The sequence below is a fragment of the Quercus lobata genome, chromosome 6 (genome assembly GCF_001633185.2).
Source record: "Quercus lobata isolate SW786 chromosome 6, ValleyOak3.0 Primary Assembly, whole genome shotgun sequence".
NCBI classification, from domain to species: Eukaryota; Viridiplantae; Streptophyta; class Magnoliopsida; order Fagales; family Fagaceae; genus Quercus; species Quercus lobata.
Window position 1 is genome coordinate 46,558,320 of NC_044909.1, and position 22,716 is coordinate 46,581,035.

At 34.2% G+C, this 22,716-nt stretch overlaps 3 protein-coding genes and 1 long non-coding RNA gene across 8 annotated transcripts; 2 read left to right on the forward strand and 2 right to left on the reverse strand.

Moving 5' to 3' along the window:
* Positions 1-4,392: 4,392 nt before the first annotated feature.
* Positions 4,393-6,849, forward strand: LOC115950376 (receptor-like protein EIX1). Its single transcript, XM_031067583.1, has one exon. The coding sequence runs from the start codon at positions 4,393-4,395 to the stop codon at positions 6,847-6,849; it is 2,457 nt and encodes an 818-aa protein (XP_030923443.1).
* A 1,162-nt stretch (positions 6,850-8,011) lies between these two features.
* Positions 8,012-12,549, reverse strand: LOC115994179. 5 transcript variants are annotated; one of them, XR_004093139.1, is made up of 5 exons: positions 12,325-12,549; positions 12,055-12,077; positions 11,229-11,352; positions 9,520-9,644; positions 8,012-8,173 (listed from the first exon to the last, which is right to left on the reverse strand). It is a non-coding gene; the product is annotated as an uncharacterized LOC115994179 (long non-coding RNA). The 5 variants fall into 5 exon arrangements; XR_004093140.1 differs by having other exon boundaries at positions 12,055-12,185; XR_004093141.1 differs by having other exon boundaries at positions 12,055-12,225.
* A 4,091-nt stretch (positions 12,550-16,640) lies between these two features.
* On the forward strand, positions 16,641-19,309 carry LOC115993986 (laccase-11-like). The gene is made up of 6 exons (XM_031117988.1): positions 16,641-16,810; positions 16,916-17,067; positions 17,175-17,419; positions 17,688-17,816; positions 17,907-18,830; positions 19,170-19,309. Exons 1-6 carry the CDS (start codon positions 16,712-16,714, stop codon positions 19,298-19,300), a joined length of 1,680 nt encoding a protein of 559 aa, XP_030973848.1. The 5' UTR covers positions 16,641-16,711; the 3' UTR covers positions 19,301-19,309.
* Positions 19,310-19,835: 526 nt separating this feature from the next.
* LOC115993781 (secretion-regulating guanine nucleotide exchange factor) lies at positions 19,836-21,714 on the reverse strand. Its single transcript, XM_031117751.1, has 4 exons — positions 21,341-21,714; positions 21,029-21,245; positions 20,430-20,748; positions 19,836-20,342 (listed from the first exon to the last, which is right to left on the reverse strand). Exons 1-4 carry the CDS (start codon positions 21,646-21,648, stop codon positions 19,858-19,860), a joined length of 1,329 nt encoding a protein of 442 aa, XP_030973611.1. The 5' UTR covers positions 21,649-21,714; the 3' UTR covers positions 19,836-19,857.
* Between the last annotated feature and the right edge of the window lie 1,002 nt (positions 21,715-22,716).

Consider the following 22,716-nt stretch of genomic DNA (forward strand, 5'->3'; position numbering starts at 1 on the left):
CTGAGGACCATTCAATACCTTGATTTTGTCCAAAACTCAGTTTTTAAGTAGTTGGTTTCCCCATAGGTTTGAGTCCGAAGACCATGTAATACCTTGGTTCTATCCAAAACTTAATTTTTTAAGTAGTTGGTTTCCCCATAGGTTTGAGTCCGAGGACCATACAATAACTTGGTTTTGTCCAAAACTTGATTTCTTAAGTAGTTGGTTTCCCCATAAGTTTGAGTCCGAGGACCATGCAATACCTTGGTTCTGTCCAAAACTTGATTTTTTAAGTAGTTGGTTTCCCTATAGGTTTGAGTCCGAGGACCATGCAATACCTTGGTTCTGTTAAAAACTTGATTTCTTAAGTAGTTGGTTTCCCCATAGGTTTGAGTCCAAGGACCATGCAATACCTTGGTTCTGTCCAAAACTCAGTTTTTGAGTAGTTGGTTTCCCCATAGGTTTGAGTCCAAGGACCATGCAATACCTTGGTTTTGTCCAAAACTCAGTTTTTAAGTAGTTGGTTTCCCCATAGGTTTGAGTCCGAGGACCATGCAATACCTTGGTTCTGTCCAAAACTTGATTTCTTAAGTAGTTGGTTTCCCCATAGGTTTGAGTCCGAGGACCATGCAATACCTTGATTCTGTCAAAAACTCAATTTTTAAGTAGTTGGTTTTCCCATAGGTTTGAGTCCGAGGACCATGCAATACCTTAGTTCTGTCCAAAACTTGATTTCTTAAGTAATTGGTTTCCCCATAGGTTTGAGTCCGAGGACCATGCAATACCTTGGTTCTGTCAAAAACTTGATTTCTTAAGTAGTTGGTTTCCCCATAAGTTTGAGTCCGAGGACCATGCAATACCTTGGTTCTGTCAAAAACTTGATTTTTAAGTAGTTGGGGGACTTAACCCCTCGGCTATGGCGTGAGACCTTGGTTTAGGGGGATTACCTCCTCGGCCAAGCCCCTAGAACCATCCGTGCTCCTGACGCTACGAAGCGCAGCAAACGTAGCCCCTAGTGGAACTTTACGCTAGAACACTACAACTGGCTGTTGGAAATGACAAGGGGACTGTCTCAACCTACCGCCTGTGCAAACACACAAGCCTTTCCCACAGACGGCGCCAATTGTAAGGACTCAATTTGTAATGACCCAATAAGATATTGGGTTCGCACGTAAAAAAGGCCCAAACAATATCATTTGTAGAGCGTGGGTTTGAAAGGTTAGGTCTTGGTCACCAGACGGTGGTTTGTCGTGGTGTTCATATATAATTAAATCGTGTTTGCTCGAGGAGTCTTTCTCCTAGAAGCGGACTGGGAGGCTCTGGTTTTTGGCCATTTTTCCCAGCCCTTTCTCCGGATTGCTTGTTTCTCCTTTTATATTAGTCTGTATTCCTTATCCTACGTCCACGTGTAGGATCGACTTTCCAGGACTGAAACTTGTCCCATCAGCCCATACCCAAAGTGGTTGGGGGTGGTTGTAAAAGTTGAAGAGCATGGCTCTATCAGGTGCAGAATATTCAATGGCAATAATGGCAGCTTTCCCTTTGTTCTTGGTCGTTATACTATCCAGCGTCTCCTTCTCCATTGACATAGATATTTTAGATTTTTTCCCAAACTGTTCCTATACCGTTCTTGCCCTTTCTTCCAGGGGGACCTCAGATATGCCGAGGATAGAATCACCTCGGCTGTGTCTCAAGACTATTTGGACTTGTATTACCCACCCTCGGCTATACCCTTCCTCGGCTCGGGCCTTGGGCCTCAATGTAAAAATGGGCCAAGGCCTCAATTTCTTGGGCCCCATAATAATAATAATAATAATAATAATAATAATAATAATAATAATAATACAAATTTTAAGTATAATATTTACAAATTTACGTGTTACCAATTACAAAAAGTGACCAGTCATTGAACATTAATATATTATGTTTTTGGAATCTATTGATCATATTCATTATTATACCAATTTGTAAAATTTATATAGTAAAATTTATAGTATCTTTAACATTATTCTAATAATATATGAATCCTACGTTTTTCTAAACACACCCGCACACAAAAACAAACTGTTCCTATACCGTTCTTGCCCTTTCTTCCAGGGGGACCTCGGATATGCCGAGGATAGAATTACCTCGGCTGTGTCTCAAGACTATTTGGACTTGTATTACCCACCCTCGGCTATACCCTTCCTCGGCTCGGGCCTTGGGCCTCAATGTAAAAATGGGCCAAGGCCTCAATTTCTTGGGCCCCATAATAATAATAATAATAATAATAATAATAATAATACAAATTTTAAGTATAATATTTACAAATTTACGTGTTACCAATTACAAAAAGTGACCAGTCATTGAACATTAATATATTATGTTTTTGGAATCTATTAATAATTAATCATATTCATTATTATACCAATTTGTAAAATTTATATAGTAAAATTTATAGTATCTTTAACATTATTCTAATAATATATAAATCCTACGTTTTTCTAAACACACCCGCACACAAAAACAAAACCTTTATGCCATGGACTAATACTGTAGAGCCTCAACTAAAATTTTACTCTTCCATCTCTTTATTTTTCAAACCTTCTCCCCGCTCCCTATGTATGTGTGTTAAAAAAATATTTAGTTTTCTCCAAAAAAAAAAAAAAAGTTTCAATTTTAAAGTTTTATTATAAACCCAAATTTTAATGACTAAAAAAATTTGAACTCTACATAATTTTGAAAAGCATTCAAGGCATTGAGAAACTTATACATGTTTGAAGATATATTGTTGTATTCTTAAAACTTTTATATTAATTTATTTTCCCACTTTAATTTAAGTAATCAAATTACATGTTTAAACTTGATGTATTTAGATTAATATCTTTATTTGACTGTTATTAACTACGAGTTGATTATTTTTTATTTCTTTATTTTAATGATGTGAAATATATACTTGTAATCAATTGAGATTATGAAGAAATTTGTTCATAATAATGAGTCTAAATTGAATTCTAGCCTTTCTAGCTATAAAAAAATAAAATAAAATATACATTTATATTATATTGTGTATGATAATTATATTAGCATATAATTTATTTATTTATTAAAAATTTTCAAATTAATTTTTTTACTAAATTTTGTCTTTTAATATTCGTCTAGCTAAAATCTTGACTCCGCAATGGTTCAACAGAATGGCTTGCCCAAGGAGATGTTGGCTGTTGGGGCTACATGTATCTCCGGATAATGAATGTGCAGTTGATCTTCTCCGTTAAACCCAGTGGGCTAGCCTCTTTTGGGCCGTTGTCCCTGGGCCCATCTGGTAGGTGGAAATTTTCCATACTAGAGTCTAGTCATGAGATGACTAATAAAGGGAAAAGACAAGGAAGACTATGACTTTTGTATATGAAGTCTTCAATCTTCATTGAACAAAAGGCAAAGTCAAAATAGAGATGTTTACGTTCTTTTAACGCGTATAAGAATACCTTTAGTTGACTAAAAAAAAAGACTACCTAAATGACTAAAAAAAGGTTGAATTCTACATAATTTTTAAAAGTTTCATAGGCATTGAGGCACATATACATGTCTATAGATATATTTTTGAATTCTTAAAACTTTAATATTAATTAATTAATTATTTTAATGATGTGAAATATATACTTGTAATTAATTGAGATTATGAAGAAATTTGTTCATAATAATTAGTCTAAATTGAATTCTGGCCTTTCTAGGTATGAAAACAAAAATTAATTTTACATTTATATTACATCTTGTATGATAATTATATTAACATATAATTATTTATTTATTAATATTTTTTAAATTAATTTTATCTTTTAATCTTGCTTCATTTAGGCTAAAATCCTGACTCGACCACGGTTGATAGAATCATAGAATGGCTTGATCAAGGAGATGGCGGCTCAGTTGTGGCCTGTGGCACATGAATCTCCGGATAATGAATGTGCAGTTGATCTTCTCGGTTTATTCTCAAAAAATAAAAATAAAATAAAAAAATCTTCTCGGTTAAACCTAGTGGTCTAGTCTCCTTTGGCCCGTTGTCCCTGGGCGCATTCTTGTAGGTGGAAAGTTTCCATCGCACAGGAAGTTTCGGCGCACTAGACATGAGATAACTTATAATGAAAAAATTATGAAAAATAAAGGAAAAAAGACAAAAAGAAGAGAACGAAGCATGTTTTATATGAAGTCTTCATTGAACAAAATGCAAAGTGCAAAATAGAGTTGTTTACGTTCTTTTAACACGCTTAAGACTACCTTTAGTTGACTAAAAAAAAAAAGACTGCCTCTAGTAAACAATACTTTCTTTCAATTAGTGCTGAAACCTGGAAATCGATCTCAAGTGCAATCCTGATCATGATGATTCATGGAAGTAAGTTTATTCAACTACTAGTTTATCTCATCATTGGGCTTCAATGCATGGAGTTCAGTTTGAGTGGCGCGATTCGGTGCATGGACAGCGAGCGTGATGCTCTTCTCACGTTTAAAGGAGGCTTTAGGAGTGGTTTAGACCGCTTCTCTTCATGGAAGGCCGAAGAAGATTGTTGCAAATGGAGAGGAGTTGGATGTGACAACGTAACAGGTCATGTGACCAAACTTGATCTCCACAGTCCAGACCCATTCGACATATTGCAAGGTGAGATTAGTCAATCTTTGCTTCATCTACCATATCTGAGATCCCTAGACTTGAGTCAAAATAATTTCTACTCTATTCCAATTCCAGAGTTTATTGGTTCTCTTCAGTGTATAAAATATCTCAACCTATCTAATGCCACTTTCCGAGGACCCATTCCTAGTAGTCTTGGGAACCTCTCACACTTGGAGTCTCTGGATTTGAGTGGAAATGGATATTCTTCTTTAAGAGCCGAAAACCTCAATTGGGTTTATGGTCTTTCTTTTTTGAAAGTTCTTGATTTGAGTGGTGTTGATCTTAGCAATGCAGAGGTTTGGCTCGAATCAATAAATATGCTAAGTTCTCTAGTAGAGTTACGTTTATTTTATTGTATGCTTCACAAGCTTCCTCAATATGTGCATCATGTGAATTTTGCCTCTCTTAAAATCCTCGATCTCTCGGATAATAATTTCAATTCTAAAATATCAGATTGGTTGTTTAAAATTGGCCATAGTGTAGTTTACCTTAATCTTTCAAGATGTCAGTTACAAGGTCTGATCCCAGATGCTTTTGGGAACATGACTTCTCTCACCTCTCTTGATCTTTCGAGGAATGATCTCAAAGGTCCAATACCACTAACTTTCGGCATGTTTGAAAAAGAAAGTCAGCTTAACAAATCTTCCTCACTGAGAGAGTTGTATCTTTACGACAATCAATTGAACGGGTCCTTAGAGCAAAGTCTTGTGCAACTCTCTCAACTTGTTGCCTTGAATGTGGCTGGGAATGACTTGGAGGGTAACATCACGGAAGCTCACTTAAAAAATTTCAGTAGTCTGCGGGTGCTAGATCTTTCAGAAAACCGGTTGGTGTTGAATGTGAGTTCAAACTGGATTCCACCCTTTCAACTTGAAACCATAGGGTTGAGGTCTTGCCTACTAGGCCCAAAATTTCCACAGTGGCTTCGATCACAAAATAATTATTCTTTCATTGATATCTCCCATGCCAGTATTGTAGATGTCGTGCCAGATTGGTTTTGGAACCTCTCTTCCAGGGTCAAGCATATGGATTTGTCTTTCAATGAGCTCAAAGGAAATGTGCCAGATTTTTCATCGCAACTCCAACTTTCACTACTGGATTTGAGTCACAATTACTTTAGGAGTCGCCTGCCTCACTTCTCCGTCAGCTTGAGAACACTGGCTCTAGCAGAAAATTCATTTTTTGGATCAATTTCGCACTTATGTGGAATATTGTCTGCAGATAACTCTCTAGGTTATTTGGATCTATCTTCAAATAATTTATCAGGAGAGATTCCAGACTGTTGGAAATATGAGCAGAATTTGGTCATTCTAAACTTAGCTAATAACAATCTATCTGGACAAATTCCCAACTCAATTGGCCAATTAATAAATCTGAAGACCCTGAGATTGGACGACAATAGTCTTTCTGGAGAAGTGACTTTATCATTGAAGAATTGCATTGCCTTGAGAGCTCTAGGCCTTGCTCGCAACAAGTTATCAGGTAACGTACCGGCATGGATTGGTGAAAATTTACAAAACCTGATGATTCTTGAATTGCGGTCTAATACATTCAGTGGGCATATTCCCTTTCAGATGTGCCAACTGAAATATTTGAGAATTTTGGATCTTTCTTTAAATAAGTTGTCTGGAACTATTCCAAGATGTGTCTTTTTTGGCATGGCTAAGGAAACTCTTTCCTTAATCTATTATCCTTACACAACCTATTCTGAAGGTTTCATACTCTCAACCAAATCTAGGGAGTTGAAGTACCAAGGAATTCTTCCTTTTGTAACATTACTTGACCTTTCTTCCAATAACTTATCGGGAGAAATTCCTGAGGAAGTTATGAGCCTTGTCGGATTGTGGTCTTTGAATTTGTCAAGAAATCATCTGGTCGGACCTATCCCACCAAACATCGGTGAAATGAATTTACAGTCTCTTGATTTATCAAGTAATCACCTTTCATGCACAATGCCAGCTAGCATGACATATATGACCTTTCTCGAGGTATTGGACGTGTCACATAACAACTTGTCAGGGAAAATTCCAAGTGGTAATCAGTTCATTACATTTGAGAGCTCATCCTACATGGAGAATCCTCAACTTTGTGGGTCTCCTCTCTCAAAGATATGCTCCATCGACGAATTAATTGAAGATCCACATTGTAGCAATGAAAACGAAGATGGAGAAATCAAGGCATTCAAAAAGAAGGGCACGATGGCTTCAAAATACCTTCATTTTATTTAAGCATGGGACTCGGATTTGTTGCAGGATTTTGGGGATTATGGGGCTCTTTAATATTGAACAGATCTTGGAGACATACTTATTTCCGCTTCTTGGGCAACATGACCGACAAAATTTATGTTATAGTAGTAGTTGGTGCCGCCAAATTGCAGAGAAAGATTCAACGCCAACAAACTCCTCCCAAGTAAAGTGTCGGCAATAATTTCATTCAATGGCCACCTTGTGTGTTGTAACTTCTTTATTTTTAAGTATTAAAAATGTTAAATGAGTGGTACTGTCGTGGAAGACGCTTCCACAACTTGCATTGTAATGTATTTTACTTAGGGTGCGTTTGGATACAGCTGAAAACTGAAACTGAAAATTGAAAAATACTGTAGCGAAATAATTTTTAAATGTGTGAATAGTATCGTGGGACCCGTGGAAGACGCTTCCACAGCTTGCATTGTAATGTATTCTACTTAGTTGAAGGTTGTTTTTAAATTCAAATGAGAGTAATTTGCAGCAAACTAGAATGGCAACGGAACTTACTCCTGTTCAAAAAGGCAAAAAGCAAATCACGAAGAAATGTGTGTGGCGCACCCTAATTCAGGTACTATTCCTTATTCTCATGTATCTTGTAAGTTTTGTTCTGGATGAGTGGGTACCAAATAATCCAAACCCAAATAGTATATTCAAATAGAATTTCTTATATTAGAAATGAAAATAGTTCAGATATAAAACTTATCAGATTTTGACACAGTTCAAGCACGGCAAAATGTTGTCCTTGAAACCAGTTTCATCCCTCAAGATTATAGTATAGTGTCAAATCCTTTCATGAAAAATTTTCAAGAACAGCAAAGAATGCTGCAAACGAGTCTGCTTTTAGTTTTCAAATTGCTAATACCTTAAAAGTCCAACGAGTGCTTGAAAACAAGTCCATTACTCCTATGAACATTAGAGAGAAAAAAAGGTTGTCTAGAAACCATTTCTACTAGGTTCAACTTTTTGTTTTTCTTTTGAGAAACCTACTAGGTTCATGGTGCTTTTAAAAACATTTCTACTAGATTCAACTGGTGCTTTTAAAAATGATAAGAATCTAGTTTTGAGCCCCGTACCTTGCACGTATAAATTACTATTAGAGAATATTTTTTTATAAGTACTACTGTTAGAGAATATTTTTAACAAATAAAAAACTGATTCTATCACATATTCACATCCTCCTTTAATTTAAAGTTAATTATCTCTATACCATTTAGAATAAGGAACAATAATTTGTTAACAACAAAATTACTTTAAATAGTCTCTCAAGTGGATGCTAGCCTATTCACGCATAAGGATACTGGATCACCTAGCATAAAAGATTTAAAAATCATCACAAATAATCTGTAATTTGAAACATGAGCATGTCATCATATCTCTACCAGCACAAATTGGATAGTCATTACAATTCAAAAAGCATTAAAAAATATATATATATATATATATATATATAACTTAAGTTTCAGGAAGATATCAAAACAAAACAAGTAAACAAACTAATCATTAGCACTAAAAATTTAATTCGTAAAAATATCAAAAAAATATTTTTCAAACCAATTTCTCAATATTTGTTCAGAATTTGTAATTCAATCACCAAAAACCAAAAATAAACATAAATTCTCTTGGAGAGTGTCATAGAAAAACAAAAACTTATATAACAAAAAAAATACCAAATACACAATTGAGACAATAGGTTACCATGATGAGGAGTAATGAAATTTAAAATAGAAAATTACAAGTGTAACATTATTAATATAGACCTTAGTTTATTCTATCAACATCACTCTTCTAACACTGTTCACTGTCAATTTAGAACACAAGTCTAACCTTAGTTTTTCTTCAGCATTCCACTACTGCTCTATGTATTACTCGTACTGAGGCAAATATATGAATAAGTCTTTTTTTTCAATTCTTACAAATAAATGGTCAAAAAGTGTAATAATGTATTTGATTCTTTGCTTGGTTTTTGCATTAATAGCCTTTTTATGCATCAAAATTAAAATTCAACTTCTGAAGACAACAAAGAAATGACTTCACTGCCCTAGTCAAACAAAAATATAGAGAAAGTGGACCTGTATAAGTAAATAAATATATAAATAAGGCTAAGGAAGATGTTCACAGACAATCATTTAATATAATTATCAAAATACTCATTAAATGTCAACTACCTCAAATCTTGATTTTCATTAATCCATGTAAACTTCTTAAAATATGTCATTAAATCTTCTTTGAATCAAGAATATGATCATACATGTTGAAGTACCAATCACTATTCTAAATTCTATAGATTCAAATAATTAAGAAATGGAATCTTTTATGAAGAAAAAAGAAGTGTATTGTTGTCTTTCGAATAATACTATCCAATTGACAAAAGAAGCATAAGAAAGCTTTCAGATAGTGAAATGACTTAGGTGCCGCATTGGAGAATCATATCAATGAGATCTTGTTGGATTATCATGATTCCAATTTATTAATATAGAAGCCAGAATACATGACTCTTTATCTAATATAATTAGATCCTAGTAGCTGTAAAAAAAGAAAAGAAAAGAAAAGAAAAGAAAAAAAGATCCTAGTAAAATTCACCCAATTCATGTGCTAGCAGATGATATGATAATCCTAGTATATGAAATAAGAGTGCAATTTCCAAAGAAATACCTTTCATATCATATGCTAAAAGAATCTTCTGAATATCACAAACCTCTCTCCATCATAATGCCAGCAATTGATTTTTGCTCTCCAAATTTCACAACCATAGAGGCTTCAACATTGCGATGGGTCATCTGAAAAGGAATGTTTGCTTAAGTATAGAATTCAATCCTCTATGGAAAAGCCAGTCAAATCATTTCAATACCTGTCATTCTTGAATAATAATAATAATTAAAAAAAAGAAATAAGAAGAAGAAGATTTTACCTAGGGCCCAAAGATGCATACTGACTTAACATCATAAACAGTGTCATTCATAGTGCAACAAACAAACAGCTTTGAAAGTAGCATCAAGCTAACTCATTAGTTAGGGGAGTATCAAGCATAAGCAAACTTCAAAGAATAAATTTATGGTTCTACTTTTTGGTTCTTCTATTTGTTTTCAAAAGTTCTAAATTGCTTCTTGCTTTCACACTCAGGTACTAATCAGCAACTTTCTCCTAGCCGCCCCACCCTTTTTTTAAAGGGGTGGGCTTGCATGAACTTCTTTCTTTGTAGTTCATAACTAAAAATCCTACCTCGCTTAAATTAATGTCCAATTTACTCAGAATGTGACTTTAGGTCACCATATTCTCTTATCATATAATTTAGACTAAAGTCAACTTTTGGCCCTTAAACTTTGGGGTTGTTTTAATTTAGACTAAAGCAACTTTCCAAAATTACACTTTGGCCCTTCAGGTTGGATTCATTTTTTCATTTGGCCCTTAATGTTTCAAAATTTTCATTTTAACCCTTCATTTTTAAAACATAAAGGGCCAAGCAGGAAAATAAATCAAACTTGAAGGGCCAAATGAAAATTTTGAAATGTAAAGGGCCAAGATGAAAACAACCCCAAACAAGTGTACTTTAGTCTATAATTTAAAAACACTCCCTCACAATAAGTATGTCACTCAACATTCCCAAATTCGTTTTCAGTATGCAACATTAAAAAGTAGGAAAGCAACTACAAAGCAGCATTGATCACATGAATAAGGACCTGAACGGGCTTGCTCTTGTGACTCCATTATTAAGTCATGTAACAACTGAAAAGAAGTAACTATATAAAACAAGAAATCAACACAGAACATGTAAGGAAACAGAAAGATTTAATTGACTGGATTGCTTTATGTAATAGCAGATTGAGTGTTGAAATTATAACCAACAAAAAAAAAAACTAAATAATGAATTTTACTATAAATTCATATATATAAAAAATATAGAGATGGAGGATAACAATGCAACAACACTCATCAGGGTTCCAAAGATAAACATTGGTTAATCACGTCAAGTATGCATTTGGGAATTGTTTAAAAAAAATTTGCTTATTACTTTTTGTCTAAGCCATTTTTTTGCAAATAATCTAGCTTTTAGTTTTTTTTTTTTATTATTTAAAATAAACTAACTTTTAGTTTTTTTGTAACAAATTTAACATAAAAGTTACCAAAAGCTATATATTTTGATAAACACAATGCAAATAAGCTACTGTAAATAAGTAATTCCCAAACGGATACCAACGATAGTAGAGAAAGCTATAGGATAATTTCTGGAACCTTGCAAAGAAAACAATATCATATTTCCACATAATGGTAAAAAATATGGACCATGAGATGAGACCTTCAGAACCTCTCTAACAAAAAACAGACAGAAACCATTTAAAAAAAAAAAGACATCTGCTGCATACCTTGTCAAAACTCCAATATCGGCCAGTATAGAAATCAAGAACTGCAGAAAGGTAGGGTGATGCCTCCCGAACAAATATCAATTATAATGTATAGCAACAGAACGATAAGCCTGTCAACAGTGCCCTGTCATTAATAACATGTTTGATTACTTTCAATCATTACCTTTGTAATGTCAAGATATTGCTTCACGCTTGTAATTAATAGAATATAATCAAATTCTCCAAAATATGAATTACACAATAAAAATTTTATGTCCAAACACCACATCTGTGGTTTGATCAAATTCTTCAATCTAAAATCCTATGAACCATAAATTCAAATTAACTAAATCCACAAAATCTCAAATAAAAAGAAGAAGCTAAACTGTAGAAGTCTCAGGATAAATACCATAAAACCAAAGGACCATAATTAGCAAACAGTAATATAGGAGGAAGATCCATAAGGAAAAAAAATACAAATACAAATCTTTAAAAAAAAAAAAAAAATCAATAGAAAAAATCTTGGATAGAAAACCTTTGTTTTTCAATTCCTCTGTCTTGCTTGGTGTAATAAATCTAATTCATATGTTGCTAGGAAGAAAGATATTCCTAGCCACTACTGAACTAATCAACAAGATCAAAGCCCTAAAATATGTAATTTCACTTTTTCACAATGATAATGACCAAAGGATCAAACAATTACACAATGAGAAATTTTTTGGAAAATGTATAAAAAAATAATTGCGGTTTAAAAAATTTACAAGAAAATCACTAACAAAGAACAAAAATACAAGACAAACCCGTTCAGGCAATTTCACAAACAACTTATATGCACTCATTAGTGTACCTGAATTTTCAATTCATAGCCACCTGCAACGAGATCATGAGATGGGTGAGTTTGGTTGTTTGCTTGGGTTAACACTCTTTCTCCCTATCTTTATGTATTGAAGAATTCATTCAATATTCAATATATGCCAACTAAAAAGCAAAAAATTGTCATTCGCATGCTAATTCTCACCTAAAAAAAGATCAAACTTGGGTAGTTATAACGTAATGGTTCAATCAATCTCTCAGAGCTTGTCAAAAAAAAGAAAGCGACTAAATAATGCTTCCTCACCGGAATTGCGACTAAATAATGCTTCCTCAGCTGACCATGGACCTCTGCGGCTCTGCACAGAGTGAGAGTGTGATATATTGTGGTTGTGGACATGGCAGCAGCGATGAGGCCTATTTTGTCAGTACATTGTTAGTCTTGAAAGTCAGATCTAGAACGGTGGTAACTTTTTTTTTTTTTGGTCATGGCTTCGACTATGCGTAGCATAATGCCGGTTGTTGTCTATCACTTACGCTAATCATTTGTTTTCCATTAAAAAAATTATAATCTATCATTTCTTATATTACAATAAAGGGTGGAGTTCGGAATTTTTGTTTGGAGGAACAAGTTGTAACTTTAATATATTTATTAAGATAACTTCACATACATATATATATATATATATATATATAGGCTTTTTTATTATATGCACACTTTTTTATTTGATAAGTTATATATACACACACCAAAAAACAACAAAAAGAACTTAGTAATTTCAATCAAAATTATGTTTGGTGGTGGTATTACATAAAATAAAATTCATTTTTATTATTTTTATAGTGAAATTCTTAAAAAATTTCATTTTCGATACAAATTATCAAATTTTATACTAAAAAAAGAGAAAAAAATCTTTCAATTGAACTAATAAAATTTTCAAAAACATGAATGATCCAAAACTTGGAGGAATAAGTTAGGTTTCAAATATATTTGAAATTATCTTGCTCTAACCGATTATGTAGTAACTAAAGAGATATTTCATGTATAATTTTAGTGACATTATTTTTTTAATGAGTCAATGACTTGTTAATTGTCACATAACTGGTTGAAAAATATATAGATTCAAATATGTTTGGTGCCAAACTTTATCAAATATTTAACAGATATAAGAGCATTTTTTACAATAAAAAATAGAATTGTGAAAAATAATGTTATGTCTCTATAATTATAAGACCAATTTTTTTAAGAGCATAATTGGATTAAATCAAATATTTGGGGAGGGCCAACTATTATTTTTTATATTAAATTTTGAAAACATTAAATTAATTATATATATTTAAAAAAATTTCAAAATTTTGGGGGGGCCAGGGCCCCCCACCCTTACACATAGCTACGCCCCTTATCATAGTTGTAAATAAAAAAAAAAGTTTGTGATCTTAATTTTCTCGAAATTCTTTCCCAAATTGCTAACATACACAGAAAAGTTTGACATCAAACTTATTTGGAGCTATCTTTTTTAAGAAATGTGTGGTAGGACATTTTCTATTCACACAAGTAAACATGTGACATTATGTGTATTATTTAAACAATTTACATAATTTAATTTATTAATAAAGTCATACACAAAAATTACATATAAATTATCTCCTTACTCACCATGGTGAAGTAAGACAACTCTAGAGTCTAAACATGTCTGTTAACAAACTTTTTCAGACTTTTTTTTAATGAAAAACATTATATTCTTTTTTTTTTTTTTTGGTTATCAACAGATATAGTTTTTTGTAACTTTTATATTTTATATTAAATTTATGACAAAAACTAAAAGTTAGTTTATTTTCTAAAAGAATAAAAATTAGATTATTTGTAAAAAAAAGAAAAAAAAGAGGCGAAAAGACACTAGTCCATCGGCATTACCAAGGGATTCCAAACATAACACTTAAGTTTTTAATACACAAAAGGATGGTATTGATCATAACCTTGCACTCGGATGCTCTGGTATCAACCCATTTTAATCATTAAAGATGCACATTCATTCGCCTCACGGTATTTGTGATGAGGATGCATGGTCTAGTCTCGTTCCATTAGGAACCTGCAATCCAAAACCAAATCAAATATATCCGAGGTCAAAATGTCACAGGTTGTTAGCCAATTAATAACTAATGTAGAACCCCCTTCTAAGTTAATATATTTATCCTCCATATTTCATGATAAATAAGTCTGTGTCTTTTTTTTTTGATGAATATAAGTCTGTGTCTTATTGCCCAAAGTTCTATTTATTGTATTATTAGTGGTGATGCCTAGGCTAATGGTAAATCATTTGATCCAACTACCCTTCCAAATGAGAAAATGTTGGCCTAAACATTTACCATTAGCCTAGGCATTATAGCAGTAGAGCCTAACATCAACCTAGGTAACAAGTTGTTAATGATAAGTAAAAAAATAATGTAAATGGTAAACTCATGTAAAAATCAGTAATAATTTATTACTTGGATTTTGTTGTGAAAATGTTAGGTATATACTATAGCACTACTCTATTATTAGAGGTTATAGATTACTCGAATTTTTCTCATATGTCCTACAAAACTGAATTGTTCCAATTGGCACTGATGTAGGAATGGACTACATCAATTTGGAATGATAGGACTGAGATTTGTAGTGAAAATGTTATGCCTTTAACATTATTGCATTATTAGAGGTTATAAATTACTTGAATTTTTCTCATATGTCCTACAAGATTGCATTGTTCCAATTGGCTCTGATGTATATAGGACTAGATTTCATCAATTTGACTACAAAATGTTTACAAATTGGCATAACAATGATTATGAATACAATTAGTGTCACATCAACAACATTACTTTTTTGTTGTGTTTTACAAATTAATGCATTAGTTTGTAAGTCTTATGTAGTAAAATTTATAGAAGTTGTAGAATCATTTTAAATAATTTCCTTTGACCAATAAATTAAAAAAAAAATACATGAAATAATTTCTTTTAATTATTTGTTTTTCTTTCCAAAAAATTGAATAGTGTAGCTAAATAATTTTCCCATAATTTAAAAATCAAATAAAATTCTCTCTATATATCATCTAATTATATGTCAAATATTTTTTTAAAAAGAATTAATACTATCGAGAAAAAAAAAAAACACTTTTTAACTTTGAGTAAAAAAAAAAACAATAAAAGTCAAACAACTTAACAACAAAAGTCTGTTAAATACAGGGGGGAAAATCAAAATAATAAACAAACATGTTTTGAATTTCAAACAAAGTAAAAAACAATACACACCACATAGGTACACTTGGTATCACAATGCACAACCACAGAAATGTGATGCCAAAGATTTTTTTATTGAGTTTTTTTTTTTTAATCAATTTGAATTTTTGAAGAAGGCCAAGTATACTTATTTTGTATAATCTTACATGTATATATAAAATATTTTTTAAAATTTTAAAATCCAGGGGGCCAAGGCCCCCCTAATCTAGCTGTGGATCCGTCCTTGTTTGACAGTATCTTCACCAAAACTTATCCACCAAGCCGCTTTCATGCTATTATATCCAAACTCAAGTCGGCTTCAGAGCTATATCAGTCCAAATCAATGTTTGGGCTTAGATCCAGTAGGACCTGAACCATTACTTGTACTAGTTCATAGGGTCGGCAATATTAATTAGTTCTAGCTATCCTAGATTTCCATGTCTATATAGACTTCGTTTGTATAGCGTAATATGTTCAGTACAATTGAATACAAATATCAATTCTCCTTTTACACTTCTATTATCAGAAAAGCGATGTGGGCTGCATTTCAGTTTGCCATGCATTTTCCCCACAAGGCAATCTGTCAATGCATGCATATGTTTTCTTTGAGAAATTAAGGAGATGACGCTTATGATCATTTATCAATGAACACAGTTATTTTATATATACACAGCATTGAATGGTTCTCTCATTTCTTTGCTTTAAGAATGCTATTCCTTCACCTTTGGCATTTCGTAATGGAATGGTAGGACGCAAAATATAAAATTACTCTACCAAGCGGCTTAATGAATAAGAATATAGAGCTCTTTGCCAAGCAAAAAAAGCCAAAAATTCAGGTGTAAAAGAAAGGACAGAAACGCTTAGAAGTAAGTTCTCTTCTGAATTATTTTTGTATGACACAACTGTGGAAAGCGTGATTCTGATATTGCCAAGGATTCCATGGGTAAAACCCAATATATAAACTAGTTTTCACTTGTCACCAATAGCAATAAGGCACTTTGAGAAGAATCTTTCCCTTGGATGCTAATCCTGTGCAGTATCTTTTTCCTAAATTGCCTATTTCTTTTCCTTGAAGTTAAAGCTTATCCTCTATAATATTTGGTTGGCCTTATGTACCTCTCATGCCCACAATCTTCAAATATTTAAGTTAAAAAAATGTAAATAAACTAAGCTTCATGGTCCTGAAATCTTCTTCTTGGTTTAGAAATCTCAGCCTCTACGTCAGTCAATGGCCTGTGCAGTCTCTATCAGTATCTTGCTTACAAGCTTTGATGTACAACACCTTCACAATTCCTACCTAATCATCCACAGCCGCTTCTCCTCTAACAAACTGATATCTAACCATTACCTCTATACATACATATATACAGCTCAAATCATTACACCTCAGTGTCTCATCCATACAAACACTACACTAGAAGCTTTTTTTGACTGGGAAAATGGCTAGAGTCTTATCTCTGTTCACTTTTCTTTTCCTTGGATTTCTTGGCTTAATTTCTTTTCCAGCTGAGGCTGCCATAAAGAAGTACCAATTTGATGTGAGTTGAAGCATTCATTTACATGGACAAAGTAACATTTAGCCAGCTTTTCTATTGATGACAAAGTAACTTTTTTTTTTTTTTTTGGTTATTGCATTTCATCAGATTCAAGTGAAGAATGTGAGCAGGTTGTGCCATGCAAAACCCATAGTAACTGTTAATGGGAGGTTCCCAGGGCCTACCATTTATGTTAGAGAGGGAGACAGAGTTCTTGTCAATGTGACAAACCATGCACAATATAACATGTCAATTCACTGGTAGGATAATTTCCTAATAACAACAGGACAAAACAATATAAAGTTTAGGATTTGTTTTTTTTCCTATTTATCTTTTCTCTAAATGTTTCATTTGGTGATTGTTACAGGCATGGATTAAAACAATACCGAAATGGTTGGGCTGATGGGCCTGCTTACATTACACAGTGCCCAATTCAGACTGGGAGTAGCTACACTTACGACTTCAATGTAACAGGACAAAGGGGAACATTATGGTGGCATGCACATATTCTTTGGCTAAGGGCTACAGTCTATGGTGCAATTGTGATCATGCCAAAACAAGGAACTCCGTTTCCTTTCCCACAGCCAAACAGGGAGGTTGAAATTCTGCTAGGTGAGTTTCAACTAAAGAAACTTTCATATATAAAACAACAAAAATCTTCATAAAAATTTATGAGATTGTGTTAGAATAATATAATTAAATGATTAAATTTCTTATTTCCGAATAGCTTAAGTTTTTTGAATAATCTATAATTTATCATGGTATCAGTGCATATGGTCCTAATTTTGAATCTTGTCTTAAAAATCTCACGTGCAGTTTAAATTTTTAGGCAATCAATAATTAATTAGATTATTTTCTATAATTTTTGTTTGTTCCGTAGGAGAATGGTGGCATTCTGATGTGGAAGAGGTTGTCAAGGAAGGCACAAACATGGGCTTGCCACCAAATATGTCAGATGCGCACACAATCAATGGAAAGCCAGGGCCGCTCTTTCCATGCGCTGAAAAACGTAAAAATACTCTGAGCCTTGTCATAAAATAAAGTTGTTTCCATGGATATATGGGCCTAATTAATTATCCTTTGGTTTTAATTGATTTAGATACTTTTGTAATGGAGGTTGAATTGGGCAAAACGTACTTGCTGAGGATCATCAACTCTGCCCTCAATGATGAGCTTTTCTTTGCTATTGCTGGTCACAACATGACAGTAGTGGAGGTTGATGCAGTTTACACAAAACCATTCACCACTAGTGCAATACTCATTGCACCTGGCCAGACCACAAATGTCCTGGTCCAAGCTAACCAAATTCCTGGCAGATACTTCATGGCCACTAGGCCTTTCATGGATGCTCCGCTTTCCATAGATAACAGAACCGCCACTGCAATACTTCAATACAAAGGCATTCCAAACACTGTCCTCCCTACCCTTCCTCAGTTGCCTTTATCCAATGACACACAATTTGCTCTAAGCTACAACAAGAAGCTGAGGAGCTTAAACTCACCAAAATATCCTGCCAATGTTCCTCTCAAAGTTGATAGAAACCTCTTTTACACCATTGGTTTTGGAAAGAATTCTTGCCCAACATGCCTCAATGGAACCAAACTTCTTGCTTCCTTGAATAATATCTCTTTCGCAATGCCTCAAACTGCACTTCTCCAAGCTCACTTCTTCAACATTAAAGGAGTATATCGAGCTGATTTTCCTGACAAGCCTCCAACTCCTTTCAACTATACCGGTGCACCACTTAAAGCTAATCTTGGCACTGCCACAGGCACAAGGGTTAGTAAGATTGCATTTAATTCTACAGTTGAGCTGGTACTACAAGACACCAATCTTCTAACAGTTGAGTCACATCCATTCCATCTCCATGGCTATAACTTCTTTGTTGTTGGGACGGGAATTGGGAATTTTGATCCTGCCAAAGACCCAGCTAAGTATAACTTGGTTGATCCTATGGAGAGAAATACAGTTGGAGTTCCCACTGGTGGTTGGACTGCTATTCGGTTCAAAGCTGATAATCCAGGTACTAATAATTTAGAGATACCATTTTTTTTTTTTCTAACAATGTTCTTCAAAACTGATAAATTAACATACTGTGATTGGTGCTAACAAAAGTGGTGTTAGTGATCGGCCATATGAAAGTGATATAATTCAATTTCAACTTGTTATGTCAATCGTTATGAAAATGATTGTGAATTTTTTTCCCTACCATTACTTGGTAAAAAGTTCTATCTAAAATGCATATTCTTTCAGATTTTCATCCTACTTGATTAACTTAAGGGGGAACATTTTTGTTTTTGTTCAAAAAAGTTCAAACTAAACTTAGAAACCTTGTACTAATGTTCCTTATGCGACTGTTTAGGTGTTTGGTTTATGCATTGTCATTTGGAGCTCCACACTGGTTGGGGCTTGAAAACGGCATTTGTGGTAGAAGACGGCCCGGGACAAGATCAATCCGTTCTGCCTCCGCCCAAGGATCTTCCACCATGCTAGCTGCTATAATGTTCCGCAAAAAATCAGGGGTGCTTTTCATGTAAAATACATTTTATGTGGGAACTGCATTCTGTGTTTGTCCTGCAAAAGTCGCAGGTTTCTTTGTTGAGCATAACATGAGGAAAGATGAAAGAAATGGTTTAAAATTTGTTTGGAAACTCTAAATGTAATATATTCCAATTAATGTATTATAAATACTTATTTTATTTTATTGTCGTGGATCTTTGCTCTAAAAATATGTCTGCTCTTATCTGAAATTGGTCACCCCCCCCCCCCCCCCTCCCCAACTCTTTCTGTCCTTCAACATTTGAGAAGAGTAGCATGATATTATTACAAGTCAGTTTCAATATGTAGCTGTAGAAAACCACTATTGAACGAGTAATTTCATGTGATTGAATTAGTTCGTGGTAGAAGCCGGTAAATCATCTCAAGTTGGCGTCTCCTCTTCAAAAGCAGAACTAGCGTCCTCGTAATGACCTGGTTTGCCAAAGTTGAAAACCAAATGGCAGATATTGAAAGAGCAAAACGGCAGAAATAATTCAACTACAGAGACTACATCATTCTGCAATCAACACTAGATTATGATCAAAGCCGGAAACAACTTGTAAAACCTCACAGCCTTCTAAAGAGTCCAGTAAAATTGGCTCAGCTTCATCACAGGAGCTTCCTAATCCAAGTCTGCCATTCTTACCACAGCCCCAAACCCACACTTCTCCCTTAGATGTGAGAACAATGGAATGTACACGCCCTCCTGACACTGAGACAGGAATTTCCTCAGCCAATCCTTCAACCACCAATGGCACATTCGATGGCCCTGTCCTTCCAAGCTGAGAACTCTGGTTCCATCCCCACGAAACTATATTTGTGTCATCTCCTACAGTTTCTGATGATGCAACCCGGCAAATTGCCAAAGAATGTCCAAGCCCTGACGCTATGGACAAAGGAACAGAGCTTATGTCAACTGGCAACATTCCCAAATCTTGCTTCACTCTGCCCAACTGACCATACACATTGCTCCCACAGCTCAACAGGGTGCCATTACCTGAAATTAATGAATTAGAACATATACGCATGCATATAGATACATCCCCAACATGCACATAAATGCAATACAACTAGTATTACTTACGGCAAAGAACTAAGGAATGATCAAGCCCGCACGAAATGTCAACAACTTCAACACCATGTAGTTCTTCCACTAAACTAGGGTCCCAGACTATTGGCATGTCTTTCTCCTTCTCAATTCCTTCTAAAACCAACTTCTCGGCAACTTCAAACGCTGAGCTTGAGAGTTGTCCATTGTTTTCAGATATACCAGCATTCGACTCCAAAGGAGACTTCTCGACAGATTCCCCAACCTTTCCCAACCTAGCATCAGCTGAATAACCCCAGCCAAACAATTTCCCATCCTCAGTCAGTGCAAGCGCATGCCCCCAACCAAATGACACCTACCAAAGCAAGAACCACTCAAGATTTCAATAAAAAAATTCAAAATTTCACTTATGACAATTTCGATTTGTGGGTCATTTGCAACATCAGAATGCAGATTAAGGTGACAGGTTGTGATTGTAGTAACATTACTTTAATATATAGACCCTTTAGTCCCTTACTAACACCACTTCCACTTTTATCATTCATCGATCACAATAGACTGATAGAGTATGTTTGAAAGAAAAAAAAAGTTGCATATTTAATTTGTAGGCAAGTATAAACAAGAAAAGAGGCCACCTTGGCAATCTTTTCTCCTGAAAGTGCTTCAACTCTGGAAGGCACAACAGCCTCGATGATACCTTTTCCAAGACCAAGCTGTCCACGCTTAGACTTTCCCCACACCCACAAAGACCCATCATCTCCAATGGCAGCAGAAACGACCCCAGATGCAAATGCAGCACAAACATTCACTTTATCCAACCCTTCTACTCTCTTTGGCTCATTCCATGAATCTCTGCTAATAATAACTCAAATTAACTCCAACTTTCATCAAAGTCACATATTTGTGAACACGGAGAGAGAGAGAGAGAGAGAAGGATTGATAACAACCTGGGATCAAGAGGGCCACGGCCGAGCTGGGCTTCGTTGTTTCGGCCCCAAGCCCAAAGTTGGGCTTGGGAAGTGAGAGCCAAGGAGTGGTAGTGTCCCGCAGCAACACTTGTTACATCGGAGGGGAGGCCAGGGACTCGTGTGGGCTCGTAGGCGTCGCCACCGTGACCCGTCGTTGAGGTGGGCAGTCCCACCGCACCTTGGCTCCCATCTCCAAAACTCATCACTACAGCACTGCTCATCCATCTCCGGAGACCTTGGAGTTTCAGCTCAACCCTTGTAATCGATTGTCCGACCAATTTTAACATTTACAGATTTTTACTTTCTTTCTTCTGTTACACCATTTCAATGGAGGAGTAATTTCGAAGGCTCAATTCAGCCTTGCTTCGCTTCTTTATGGGCTGAGGTTACTGTGGATAAATACAGGCTTGGGCCTTGTATTGCCAGATAAATAAATAAAATCCTTGATGGCCCACACTTTTTAAAATGAAAAAGATATTAGAAAAAAATTATTATAATAATAATTATTATTGGTGTCTCTAACTTTTGTGTCATTGTTATTTTGGTCTATTGAGTATAACATTTTGCATTTAACACAATCAGCTTTAAAATCACTCTCAGTGTGAGGCTTTTGTCAAAATCTGTTAACTTAAAAATCATTAAGTCAATAATAATAATTATTATTATTATTATTATTATTATTATTATTACATATCTCTTCTGTGTGGATTCTATAGTTATACGTGACACTTACTATGAGAATGATGATATATATACTTGATGTATGAGATTTTTCTTTGTAGCACAAACATTGGTTATTTGAAACAACTAGCTCTTTTTTTTTTTTTTTTTTTTTTTTTTTTTTTTTTTTCACTGGGCCTTGTAGTCCAAGTGGTACCCAGTTTACCTTGAAATTGTTAGCTCGGGGGTTCGAGCCCCGCACCTGCATAAATAATTACTTAACCAAAAAAAGAAAAAAAAGAAAAAAGAAGAAGAAAAAAGCTCTTTTTGTATACTTATAAGTTATAACATGAATGATTGCATACAGTTACTAATGTAGATTGTGCAACATCAAGTGTAACATACATGTAAAGAAATCAATTATTTTGCATGCATATTTTTCAAAAATTTAGGTTTAAGTCTCTTTTTCTAAGGGATATTTGATAATTTAATAATAGGGAATGTAAGATTTAAATTCTAAACGTCTCTATTGAAAGTATTTAAAGATATTAGTTCAATTATAAAGCTCTTTTGCCTCTTGGCAAAAGAAAATAATAAGAGTAATACTATAGACACAAACTAATTTACAATATTTTTATAAACTGCTGACGTGACTTTAGTAATTTTTTAATAATTGTAAACATAAATATGATGTT